This window comes from Podarcis muralis, chromosome 9 (assembly GCF_964188315.1).
Source record: "Podarcis muralis chromosome 9, rPodMur119.hap1.1, whole genome shotgun sequence".
NCBI classification, from domain to species: Eukaryota; Metazoa; Chordata; class Lepidosauria; order Squamata; family Lacertidae; genus Podarcis; species Podarcis muralis.
In genome coordinates this window covers 1,997,421-2,010,345 of record NC_135663.1, presented here as the reverse complement: position 1 = coordinate 2,010,345, position 12,925 = coordinate 1,997,421, and the positions used below count along the sequence as shown (strand labels likewise).

The following is a 12,925-nucleotide window of genomic DNA, read 5'->3' as shown; positions in this document are numbered from 1 at the left end:
TCTGCTGCTTCCTTTGCCACTGGGGTTGATTCCAGTTCCACCACCCCCTTCAGGAGGTCTTCCTCATTTTTTCCCAGAAATTGCTCTTTGTCTTGTACTGTTCTTATTTTAACTTTCTTTCCTTTGTAATTAAAAGACAGGCCTTGTGGGAATTCCCACCTGAAGGGTAGACTGTTCTTTCTCAGCAGATAAACCAAATCCTTGTAGTGGGCTCTCACTTCCAAAATGTATTTAGGGATATCCCTGAAAATTTCCACAAAAGAGTCCTCAATCTCTAAAGATTTTCGGAAGTGTAAATTTAAAATTTTGTCTCTTTCCTCTTTGGATCTTAATGTTATTATACAGTCCCTTGGTTTCTTTCTATTTTGTCTTCTGCCCAATCTAAAAGCTGAGACTATCTTGAATTCTTCCTCCTCTGGGTTCAGCTGCCAAAATTCCAAAATTTCTTTTGTAAGAAAGTCCACCAGATTGTCCTTTTCACTTTCAGGCACTAGTCTCAGTCTCAGATTTCTCTCCTTCCTTTGCAATTCAAGCATGGACAAAGCCAACTCATGTTCATCCAACTTTTTACAGACTGGTATTAAATTTTCCTGAGTGGTTTCGGCAATAACTTTAGCTTCTTCGGCAATCTTTCGAGTTGTAACATTTTCTTCAACCAATTTATAGCTTCTGTGTTAGATGCAATACTTTTTGTATTCAAGTCAAGCTTTGCTGAAAGTTCTTTCAACTGTTTAGAATTTTCTACACCCTGCTTTGTCAGGGCTTCCAAAGATTCATTTATTTTAACTAGTGCTTGTGTCACAGGATCCATGTGTGTGGTTGTTACTTTTTCCTGGCCAGCTGCTCCTGCTGGCACTGTGCTTGATAGTGAGCCCCTTTTCTTTTGTGCTGCTTTGCTCTTAGCTCTTGTTGTTATCTCTTCTGCTGAGCCACTCATATCCCAGCCAAGGTCGTTCCCACAGAAGCTACTTTTAAATGGAAAGTTCCACTTATAATCCACTTTGCAACTGTTTCCCCTCAATCCTCTAGAGGGAGTAATCCAAAGTAGCCAGACAACAAAGGAAACAAAGTCTCAAACAAAGTTCATAACAGCAATCTTCCAATGTATTTCTTTAAGTGTCAATAACAGGGCTATCAATGTGTAACTTTCAATAAATTCTTGGCTTTAAACAAATCTCAAAGACAGTTCTCAGTCCAGGTACCTTACTTAGGCAGCCCGCTACAGGGGAATTGAGGCGGCAGATAGTATTTTCATTTCCCACTGCCGTGCAGGTTCTCCACAGCCACCTTTCTTCTCCCCCTGCTCCTGCTTGCAGAAGGGATTTCCACTCCAACGTCAGGGTTAAATTACTTTTCCAATTGTTATCATAGATTACCGCTTTATACTTTCATTGCTTAAGTTGTCATGCAGTCCGGGAAAGGCAGACTTCCTTAATTTTCACCTTCCCGTTTTCGGCCAAATTTTCAAAAGGAAATTCTTTTTTTGTAGGTCCCAGTAAGCTTTTAAATCCTACTCACGGGTACCCCGTTCAAATCCAATTTTCAGGAAGGAATCGGCGCTCTCCGATCCTGGCGACGCGGCTTCACTCCACGAGCTGGGTAGCGACTCTCAGCACCGCGCACACACCCGCTGCCACTCCGGAGCCTTTAAAAAGGCTCCTTTGCAGTAGAGGGGGGCGCAAAAGGTGCCCGCCGAGTCTCCTTGTCCACAGGCTTCCGCGCCTGTGATTTTAGGGGTCTCCGCTTCGCCGTAGCGGTCAGACCCGAACTCGCAGAGCAGGCCCCCTCCGGAGCTCGGAGGGAGATTCGCCATAGATCGCTGGCGCCGACCGGAAGTGTAAAAAATAGTTTCTGCTGGGAGAAGCAGCAGCAGCAGCAGAGGAGGGCCCTTCTGTGGGTTTCTCAGAAGCATCTGGCTGACGGTTGCAGGAGAAGGGATGCTGGACTAGGTGATGCATTGTTCTCTAGCATCCAGGCTTTTTTGTGTTCTCATGCTGATTTCTTCCCTCCTTCCTTGTAGGGCTGGAATCTGCACGTGGGCAGTATTGCACACTTCAAGAAATGTGATGAGCTACGCCAACAGTAAGGCCTTTCATTTTAATTTATTGGGAGTAGATTGAGGATTTGAAATGGTTTGGAAATGACTGCCTGGATACCTCTGTCAGGATTCACAGAATGCTGTGTGAGATAGCAAGTCTGCAGGCTTGAGTTTCCTAGCTTATGCAACTGGCTGATGCAATCTGCCTGCAACACTTTCTATGGAAGTGCTGGGTCAGAATGACTCAGCAGTAATGTGCTGTCAGTTGATTGGCTGTCATCGGTTTAAAAGGGAAACCTGTCCAGCAGCAAGGTGGTGGTGTAGCGAAGTGTGGTCAGAAAGAGAGAGTTAGAGGTCTTCCTATTTGCTTTAAGGTGCAGCCAGATACTCTGTTTGACTGTATGAACTGCTTGTGTATTATAGCCTGTAGATATTTGTATATATATCTTGTTGTTTAGTCGTTTAGTCGTGTCCGACTCTTCGTGACCCCCTGGATCAGAGCACGCCAGACACTCCTGTCTTCCACTGCCTCCCGCAGTTTGGTCAAACTCATGCTGGTAGCTTCGAGAACACTATCCAACCATCTCTTCCTCTGTCGTCCCCTTCTCCTTGCGCCCTCCATCTTTCCCAACATCAGGGTCTTTTCCAGGGAGTCTTCTCATGAGTTGGCCAAAGTATTGGAGCCTCAGCTTCAGGATCCGTCCTTCCAGTGAGCACTCAGGGCTGATTTCCTTCAGAATGGAGAGGTTTGATCTTGCAGTCCATGGGACTCTCAAGAGTCTCCTCCAGCACCAGAATTCAAAAGCATCCATTCTTCGGCGATCAGCCTTTTTTATGGTCCAGCTTTCACTTCCATACATCTTATATATATATAGCTCACAATAATTATACTGCACTGAAGAACCTGGAGCTCTGAGCATTTCTGCTAAAGCGCTACGAAGAATTTGTGGCAACTTTGGGGCTTTGCTAAAAGCAGCAGAGCCATTGCTTACATGCCTTGCTACAAACCTCAGCCAAGGAAGTTGTGGGAGTTCACCTTTGAAGGAACAGTGCCTGCTCTAGGTTGTGTTTTGCCTGAATTTGTATAAGTGGTCTGTAGGCCGATTATGGAGCTGAACCAGGGAAGAAGGCAGAAGCTCAGAGGCATCTCATCTTGCATTCAGAGGCTTTTAGATGCCTGTGGAGCATGAGCAGAGTTTTACGAGGGGTGGCTTCAGGACAAACCAGTTCTTGGAGGAGCTGGGACCTGAATCTCATGCCAGGGACCTTTTGGAATACTGGATCAAAGAGTCAGGGAACCACCTTTAAACTTCCCCAGAAGATCAGTAGTAAGAGATCAAATTTGGACAAAAGAGAGAGAAATAATTGACAGTTTTAGAAACTTGCCTGAATGATAATGGAATGGAGTACATGTACTGTGTCAAATGAGTAACACAGCTGTTTTGCTGGCTTTTCTTGAAACAGGTATCCTGACTGGAATCCAGAAGAATTTTCTTTGTTACAGAGGTAACCTTTTAATCTCAACATGAATATTCAGTAATGAGAATTAGGCTGCAGTAATCTCAATTCCCTGTTCTCCCCAATGGTATGGGTTTTCAGAGACATTTTGAGTGGAAAATTTGTGTGAGGGCATTCTGCACTGGGACATTTTCTGATGCCCAGGAAAGTGATCTGTGATCTAATTCTGGTCTTTCATTGTATTTAATAGAGAAAACACCATTGCCTCGTAAAATTTCCGCAAGTCCTGGAGGGCATTGTTTCCTGCCGCTATCAGGGGTCTCACCCATTCCCGGGCTGCGCTTTCTAAGTGGGAAACTACAAATGCCACCCTTTCCTCAGCATCGGCAAATTCCTTCTTTTGCAAGTCCAGGGTGTATTTAATTTCAGTCTTAAAGGCAAGGTACTCTTGAGAGTTCCCGCTAAATTTGCTCACCAGCCCCGGTACCTTTCTCCCCACCGGAGTTGCTTTGATGTGCTGCTCCTGCAACCTGCGCTCCTCCAGCCTTGTTGTGAGGTCAGCGACATATGCTTCCAGCTCCACGTTCCTCTGCACCAGGGCCGCTATATTCCACGCCTCCTCTTCCTCAGCACCTCCGCCTGCAGCTCCTTGCTCCTCTGGCCTCCCTTTATTATTTTGACTCATCATGCTGCTCTTCACTGCTACACGCGAACAACCGCAAAGACTCCCGGATTGCTGTCAGATGCTGCTGGTGGTTGCTCGCGAGGAACCAGGCAGGATTCCAAACCTGTCTTTTACAGGTTTTATTGTGCAAACTATTTACAGTGCAAATCTCCAAAGTTCACGTCCATCTTAGGCACTTACAGAATCCAGGAGTGGCCCCTTCTGGTTTCTCCCCCAACATAAGAACTTTGACACCCCAAGCCTCCGCCTCCACTCCTTGCATTTCACCGCTCTGCACAAGCTGGGCGATGGAAGTGGCGTGCGTCTCTCCTGGCCAGCCCGGCAAGGTGAGGCGCTGGGGCTCTCTGCAGCATCCTCGAGCCCTTTCCTCACTTGGCTGGCCTCTTCCCTCACTTCTCCACTGGAGATGTGGCTTTTCTCACTGCTGGAAGAGGAACTGCTCCTCAGGAATTTTGGAAGCTTTCTGTATTCCAACGGGCCACCCTGCCTCCCTCCCCTGTTCCAATGTAAGTCCCCTGACAGTAACCCCCTGGGATAATATCCCCCCCCCCCCAGGTTACCGGTTGTCACTGAGCAGTACATGTAGGAGATGCTTAACTCAGACTGCAGGCCCTCGTGTCTTCGTTCTAAGGCTCCAGGGGCCAGCTGGCTGAGCAGCTGTGGGTTGCACTGCAGCTCAGCCACTAGCAGGCAGGTAGCCATTGCCAGTGCAGGTGGCAGCCATAATTTTCTGGTATGAAGCTGGGCATTCAGTTCCCAGCATCTGAGTTCCTTTAGTCATTGGATGCTGCAGGCCCATCAGCCGTATTCTGTAGGCTTTTGATGTTTTTACCTTTAACCCTGAGAGTTCCTACTTCTAGTTGATTTCCATTTGCAAAAATAACATCTTGGCAGATCTGATTTCTCCTTTTACATTTGAAAAAGAGAAGTCATTCAAATCCTGTTTTTTCTGCCTTTTGCAGACATGAAGGTGAGAAGAAGGAAAAACATATTCCAATGCCATGCTCTACCAGTTCTAACCCGAACACTTCACAACACTCAATCCCTGGCCATGCCTCGAGTCAGACTCGGTCACGATCTAGGAGCCCTGGGCCCCACAGCAGAAAACGGTCACGATCTAGGAGCCCTGGGCCCCACAGCAGAAAACGGTCACGATCTAGGAGCCCTGGGCCCCACAGCAGAAAACGGTCACGATCTAGGAGCCGCAGACATAGGTCCAGGTCTTCAGAGCGACGAAGCTCCCCCAGCTCAAGTTCTCAAACCTCGTCTAGCCAGAAGAGAGAACTGAGAAAATCAACTAGATCTCCAGGTAAGGTGGATGTTACAGATGCTTCAGTAACTGGCCTTTGGTTTTTTCTAAGCAGGCTTATGTGTGTGATAATGGCAGGCGTGTTGCAGTTCTGGTTTGGGGTTTTTTTCCTGGCTTTGTCATTGTGTCAATATAATGCCTGCCAAGGAGACCAAGCCTGTTCCTATATTGGATTGTGTGAGTGACTCTACAACCCATTTCAAAAGGGGATGTTGGTTGATCTCAGCCATTTCACTCCTCTGGAGTTTTCCCCCACCCACTTGGTTTTTTTTACAGTTGCTTAGTACAATGACCTTCTTGCACTTACGCTATGCAGGGTAGAACCTTGTTGCAAATTCAGCAGTGACCAAGGATCAGGGGAGATATTCTGCTGCTTCCCTGCAGTATTGTTGCCAAAGGTAGACCTGAAGTTGTTGCAATAGAGTGTTGATGAACTGCGGGGTGGCGGGTATTGGTTCCATTTTGTATCTTTTGGGTTTTTTAATTTTGTATTTTTATGTCGTGAACCGCCCTGAGATGGATGGATGGAGGCCGGTGCAGTCGTACCTCATGTTAAACATTTTAAGGTTAAACATTGTAAGGTTTCGCCGCATGCACAGATGCTCAAAATGATGTCGCTCATGCGCGGAAGCGCCAAATCGCGACCCGCACACGTGCGGACACGGGTTGCATTCACTTCAGGATGCAAACAGGGCTCAGGAACAGATCCTGTTTGCATCCAGAGGTAGCACTGTATACCAATTTAATAAATATTACTACTACTAATAATAATAATAACGAGCCACTTGCTTTTTCTCCCCCTCTTTAGCATCGTCTGCAGAAGCAGGAAGCTCCAGGAAACCTCCAGCCAAATCTGATGTGGCAGAACAACCACCCAAGAAGTCGGAGCATCCACTGCAGACAAAACCTGGCCACCAGGAGCCGTCCAAGAAGGAGGCCGCAATGCGGGAACAAGGAGACCAGCAACTTCCATCCAAATCTGATGTGGCAAAACAACCACCCAACAAGCCAGAGCATCCACTACTGACAAATCCCGGCCATCAGGAGCTGCCCAAGAAGGAAGCAGCAACGGAGGAACAAGCAGACCGGCAACCTCCAGCCAAATCTGATGTGGCAGAACAACCACCCAAGAAGTCGGAGCATCCACTGCAGACAAATCCCGACCATCAGGAGCTGCCCAACATGGAGGCAGCAATGCAGGGACAAGGAGACCGCCAACGTGAAGATCATATGCGCTTTTCATTGACACCATTTGTAGAACAAAGTGTCATGCAGGCCCTGTCGCTGCTGCAGCCTGGAGGCACAGTGGGTGCTGGACTCACCCAAGGAACAAGCTTGCCCCCACTTCCTGCTTTGCAGATCGAGGCAGCATCCCTATCCCTTGTCTCCATGATGCAGCTTGTTGCAACACAGGTGTTGCAAGCTGCCTTAAGTGTGCAGGAAAGCCCAAGTGTGGCTGGCCCAAGCCCCCAGTTAAGTATTCCTGCAGGAAGCGAAGAAAAGAAGCAGGAGAGCAGTCAGGAAGTGGTGCCAGGAGTCGTTCCTCCTTGCTCAGGTGAGGAGTTGTCGGGAAGGGGGCTGAGGGTGGGTCTGGCTGTAGAGGGAGGTTGTTCTGTGTTGGAGATATCCGTCAAGACTTGCATTGGTGATATAATGCACAGTCCCTGCTCAGGTTCAGGACTGCCCTGAGATCCAGCCGGCTTCTCTGGTAGTGGTGAACACACCTGTGCTGTTGCTTCTAGGGTGCAGGGATCTTTTCCACAATCCGTTGGTCCGGGCGACTGGTTCCTTTTGTGGCATACCGAATACACAATGGTATGTGATTTTACTGCTTTATAGCTACATTTCTATCCTCCGATGAGAGAACGTGGCATACATGGTTCTCCCCCTCCTCATTTCACCCCACAACAACCCTGAGAGCCAGTGTGGTGTGGTTAAGAGCAGTGGACTCGTAATCTGGTGAACCGGGTTTGATTCCCTGCTCCTCCACATGCAGCTGCTGGGTGACCTTGGGCCAGTCACACTTCTCTGAAGTCTCTCAGCCCCACTCACCTCACAGAGTGTTTATTGTGGGGGAGGAAGGGATAGGAGAATGTTAGCTGCTTTGAGACTCCTGAAGGGGAGTGATAAGCAGGATATCAAGTCCAATCTCTTCTTCAACATCACCCACTGAGTTTAAAGCTGAGTGGGGATTTGAACTCGGGTCTCCCTGGCCCTAGTCCAGCACTCTCACCACTTCACTACGCTGGCTCTTGGGCCAGTGAGGAAAAATGCTAGTTGAGGCTTCAAGAGCTGTGCCAGGAGAGCTGGCGCATTGCTGTTTAGGTGTTCTCATTGCTGTCAATGGATCTCTTGTGCTTCAAATACAGCTTGATGGAGAAGCAAGCGATTCTCAAGGAAACGGAAGTAATGAAGTCAGATCAGGGTTGTGTCAGAGCACATGTTGCTTATATTGTGGTTTGAGGTTTTGCCGAACAGCAAGCTACAGATATTCAAGTATGTTAACTGAGTATGAAAGGCTTGCGAGAATTTATTAATCCTCCAGTTCTCTTTAGCACATAGTTTGTGGATAGTATCAAATCTAGATATTTTGCTAAGGGTCAGGGTTGATGGGAGCTGGGAGTCCTGCATTGCAGGGGTTGGACTACAGGACTCTTGGGGACTTCTCCAACTCTACAATTCTGTGATTCCATTAACAGCACCTGGATGGCACCAGGATCCTCTATTCTTGACATAGGCCAACACTGCCATGGACAAGAGGGGAGTCAGAGATTTGCTTGCAGGTCACCAGTCTGGGTGATTGAAGAGGATTGTATTCTCTTTATTCAGTCATTTAGGGTGGGGTGAACGTTATTTAACAGAATCACAGAACCTTTGAATTGTGGAGTTGGAAGGGACCCAAAGTGTCGTCTAGTACAACCCCCTGCAATGCAGGACTTGCATGGATGCTTTATAGGTCTCATGGGGTTGCCTCATCAGCTGCCTGGGGTGGGGCTCACAAAAGCCAGTAGCACAGTGCCAGGGAGCTGCTAGTCATTTCCCTACAATTATAGAATCATAGAATTGTAGAGTTGGAAAAGACCACAAGAGTCATCTAGTCTAACCTGCTGCAATGCAGGAATCTTATGCCTAACGTGGGACTTGAACCCATGTCCCTGTGATCCAAAGCCTCATGGTCTACCACCTGAGCTACAAAGGCTGCACTCAATGGGGTATACTTGGAGGCATTAGTGGCGGTATCACTTTTTTTGGGGGGGGGGTTTAAATCATTTTTATTAATTTCCCAATAAAAAACATCCAATTAACATATCAAATCATAATCCAATTTAAATTAAAAACTAAAATATAAAAAGACCAAATTACCATCCAAATTATTGTTATTAATTTTTCGGGGCTTCCCATAGTCTGGACCTTGAAGCATGTCCAAATCTCAGTCCTGCCTCTCCTCGTTGTTTCAATATTTTCCACATCTCGATTTTAACGCTTTAAAGTTCTCCTTTTCTGGCTCTGTGATTCTCAGTCATGTCAGGCATCATATATCCTTGCATCCATCGAATACAGCTTTATTTGTATATATATCTTTTTTCAACTGTCTTTTTGCCCACGCAGCTTTCTCTGATTCCAGATTCCATTCCAATCTAAGCTGTTTTCCAAATCTGTTATCTGAAGTTTCTGAAATTTAATGACGCAGCAACTCCCAAATTGTTAATCCTTCCAGTCCGGGCTGTTGTCCAAACCTTCCTTTTGAGATTTAATAACGCGGTACCTTCCACATTATTGAGTTATTCTTAATAATTGTTGAGCAGACTGTTTGCAATATTGTAAGATAAATAAACTGTATTCCACAAATATCAGCCATCTGGCGATTGATCAGCCTTCCTGGAGACACAGTCCCCCTCCGGGCCCTAGAGGCGGGCTGCTAGGTATCCATCTAGCCTTCGCTCTTGCTCATAGTGAAAAAACCTTCTGCAAACAGCTGCACTGTATGTTATCCAAAATATTGTCTCAAATCATTGTAATCAGCCAGTAAATAGTTCCTGTTTCTCTCAAAGAAGGGAGGATTTCACATTTTCCCGTGCTGCATAGTACTGACAGGCGCCATCTTTCCCCCCCCCCCCCCATCTTTAGGAAGCATTTCAAGTCTTAAGTAAAGCTGTGCAGTTGAATCCCCAATTTTAAATAGAAGTCCATTTGTACTCTCTTTTTTTTCTCTCTCCTTAAATTAAGTTCTTAATGAGGCTTGGCATGGAAAGCCAATTGTAGATGTTAAGAAGAGAGAAAAAAGAACATACCAAACACCTTCACAATCCACACACCATGATGAGAATCTCTTTGAAGTCCAAGCTTGTGCACCAGAGACTATACAATTCTGCAGGTTTTTTCTTAAGCTTCTTCGTTCCAGACCATGTCTGTTTATTGTCCAAATCTAGTCATTTCTTCAAACAGATATTCCCGGCTATGAGAATGACATCAGAGAGTGCCAACCTTCCCTTGCTCTGCAACCCAGTGTCCTGCCGCTTGCACCTTGATGCAAGTTGGCAATCTCGGACAATCTGCGGGTCTACGAGACAGTCCTCCCCCAACCTGGGGAGGCTGCCAGGGCTAATTACCCCCATGTTAGCCCTGAATTACCGGGACGGCTGGGGTCCGGTCATATGGGAGTCAGCCATCACATTGACTTTGTTTCTGTTTAGTTCCAGCCCCTGCCCATAAGGTTTTCTGGACACAGTTGTGTGCAAGGAAGCGCATGCTGGTGTTCAGGAGAGAATCTCACCTTGGGCTGGGTCACAGGCTGCATGTCGTGTGGCTGGGTTAGGAGGACATGCATGATTTGGGAGCAGCTGGTGCCTCCAGATGTTATCCAGCAGCTGGGCGAGAATAACTTGGGCACACAGAAAGGCATAGAGCTCAACTGGAACATGCAGAGGAACTTTGTCTGGTGCACTGAGCAGTTCCCAGCAGCCGAGATCATCTGGTCTGATCTGTTGCAGAGGCTTTGTTGGAAAGACATCAGTGCGCCTGCAAAGATTAATTGCGCACGGGGGGAAATCAGCAGGGCGATCACGTTCTTTGTGAAGTCCCGTGGCTGGGGTGTCATTCAGCAGCCAGGCATTTATTTCGATCGCTCAGAACTACACGGAAGATGGCTATAAATCTCTCAGACAAGGGCATTGACAAATGGCTGAAGAACATCTGTTCTGGTCTTTTGGAGCTGGTGTATTTTCCATCGGTGAGGCGTCAGTCCAGCTTGGACATTGGCAAGAACTATAGTGCTGCTGCTGGGTATTGTGCATAGGGTACCTAAAGATGCTAAGGGAGAGGGATGTTTCCTTAAGGAGCCATGGCACTTTGAGTCCTCAGCTGGTCAGCACTGGAGCCTTAGCTTGGTGGCTGCAGGCACATCGAACAGTCCACATTGTCTGCTGCTTTGAGCTACTGCCCAGGTTATCCATCAGTCATTTTTGTCTCTTGCCAGCAGCCGCCTCTGGACTTTCTGTTCCCTCATCTAATTGTCATCACGTGAGGAAGAGCTGGGATTTGTTGCCAGCATCCCTTTCTCCGTTGCATCCTCTTACTGCCCTGCTGCACTTCCATGCGTTGGGAAAGTGAACAGCCGCAGTGAGGGCATCACAGAGAATTCTGAATCTCTGAAGTCTGATCTTGTGGGAATACAAATGGACCTAATATTTGGGCTGCCCCTGCCAACTATGTCTAGGAAGCTGCCAACGGGGAAAACATGGCCTGTTCCAACTCAGCTGTGTGCGTGGATTCCTGAAGTTGGTGTGAACGGTTGCAAAAACTGAAGCCATCAGAACAGAAAACTCACAGGATGGCAAAGTGCAGGAGAACATGCTGTCTCCTTGGAGAGTACTTTCTCCTTGGAGAGTATTTTCTATACCCGTGTTCCTCAAACTTGAATTCTCAGCTGTTGTTGGACTATAACTCCCATCATCCATAGCTAGCAGGACCAGTGATCATGGATGGTGGGGGTTGTAGTGTAGCCTTATTGGAGTTCACCGATTGGGTCTGCTTTGCTCCGGGACAGGAGGAAGGAAGTCAAATGACACCGAGGTTGATTCCAAGAAAGAGTTTATTCTGCTCTCCGGATAGCAGAAGTCCATAGCAAGTCCAAAGAAATGACAGGTTTCATGCAGTTTATATATCCTCCAGGCACCCTCTCACTCCTCCCCTAGGAGCCCAACCACGTCGGCCTACGTACACAGGTTGACATCACATATGTTCCTGCACTGGTACTCTCAACCATAAAAGGATCTTCCTTCCTGCACTTCTGACCATAAAAGGATCTTCCTCTTCCTACTCTTACCTGGGAGAATAGGTCATCATCTGCGGGAACACGCTATGGCGCTGTTCCCAGATTGGGTCTGTGCGTCTTTGTGGTCAGCACATAAGATAAAGCACATACACATCATCCCTGCTGTACTGGAACTTGGCAAGGTCACTCATTGCCGCCACGGACTGATAAGGGAGAGAGCTTCGAGCACAGCTGGGTTTTTGTTTATACATTGACTCAGAGCTCAAGTTAATGGATTTTAGCTAAGGAAAAATAGGGATTTTGGTGCAGTTTTCAAACTGCCTTCACAGTCAGTTTTGGGTTTGGGAAACCCATTCCTTCAGTAGTCCAACAGCAGCTGGGAATTCAAGTTTGAGAAAAAATGGTCTGCACGGACTGGTGGCTTCAGGCAGGGAGTCTCTTCCAGCCCTTTTTGGAGATGCTGGGAACTGAACCCGGGACCTTTTGGTGCTGGAAGCTGCATCATCCTGAGTCAGACCACTGATCCATTTAGCGTAATATTGCCTCATTGACTGGCAGAAGCTCTCCAGGGTTTCAGGCATGGAATGCCGTCAGCCCTATGGCCTCAGCCCTGTATACCTGAAGGAGTGGCTTCACCCCTGTTGCTCGGCCTGGACACTGAGGTCCAGCTCCGAGGGCCTTCTGGCAGTCCACTCATTGCTGGAAGTGAAGTTACAGGGAAACAGGGAGAGGGACTTCCCAGTAGTGGTGCCTGCCCTGTGGAACACCTTTCTGTCGCTTGTCAAAGAGAGAGGAATTCTGAAGGCAGCCCTGTATCGGGAAGCTTTTAATGTTTGACACTGTATTTTTGTTAAAGCTGCACTGAGTGGCTGGGGCAACCCAGTCAGATGGGCAGGGTAGAATAAATAAATAGTTGTTGTTTCGTTGTTTTTGTTTTAATTACTTATTTGTCCTTTTATCCATTCTGAGATCACTTGTTAAAAGGCAGTATATAAATCTATTTATTTATTTATATTATTATCATCTGGAGATGCTGCTGGAGATTGAACCTGGGAACTTCTGCACACAAAGCAGGTGATCTGCCACTCCATGGCATGTGACTTCAGGTGTGAGGTTGGTGGGTGAGACTTGGGGAAAACAGTGTCACAGGTCAAACTGAGG

At 47.2% G+C, this 12,925-nt stretch overlaps 1 protein-coding gene and 1 long non-coding RNA gene across 2 annotated transcripts in view; both read left to right on the top strand.

Moving 5' to 3' along the window:
* The window catches only part of LOC114604422 (uncharacterized), a 38,734-nt gene that overhangs the window by 14,968 nt on the left and 10,841 nt on the right, over positions 1–12,925 (top strand). The window contains exons 12-15 of the mRNA XM_077933705.1: positions 2,021–2,082; positions 3,503–3,544; positions 5,144–5,490; positions 6,299–7,045. Of these exons, the coding sequence (XP_077789831.1) occupies positions 2,021–2,082; positions 3,503–3,544; positions 5,144–5,490; positions 6,299–7,045 (1,198 nt within the window). The remainder of the gene's footprint in view (positions 1–2,020; positions 2,083–3,502; positions 3,545–5,143; positions 5,491–6,298; positions 7,046–12,925) is intronic.
* On the top strand, positions 7,054–12,687 carry LOC144328826 (uncharacterized). Its single transcript, XR_013394110.1, has 2 exons — positions 7,054–7,932; positions 7,969–12,687. It is a non-coding gene; the product is annotated as an uncharacterized LOC144328826 (long non-coding RNA).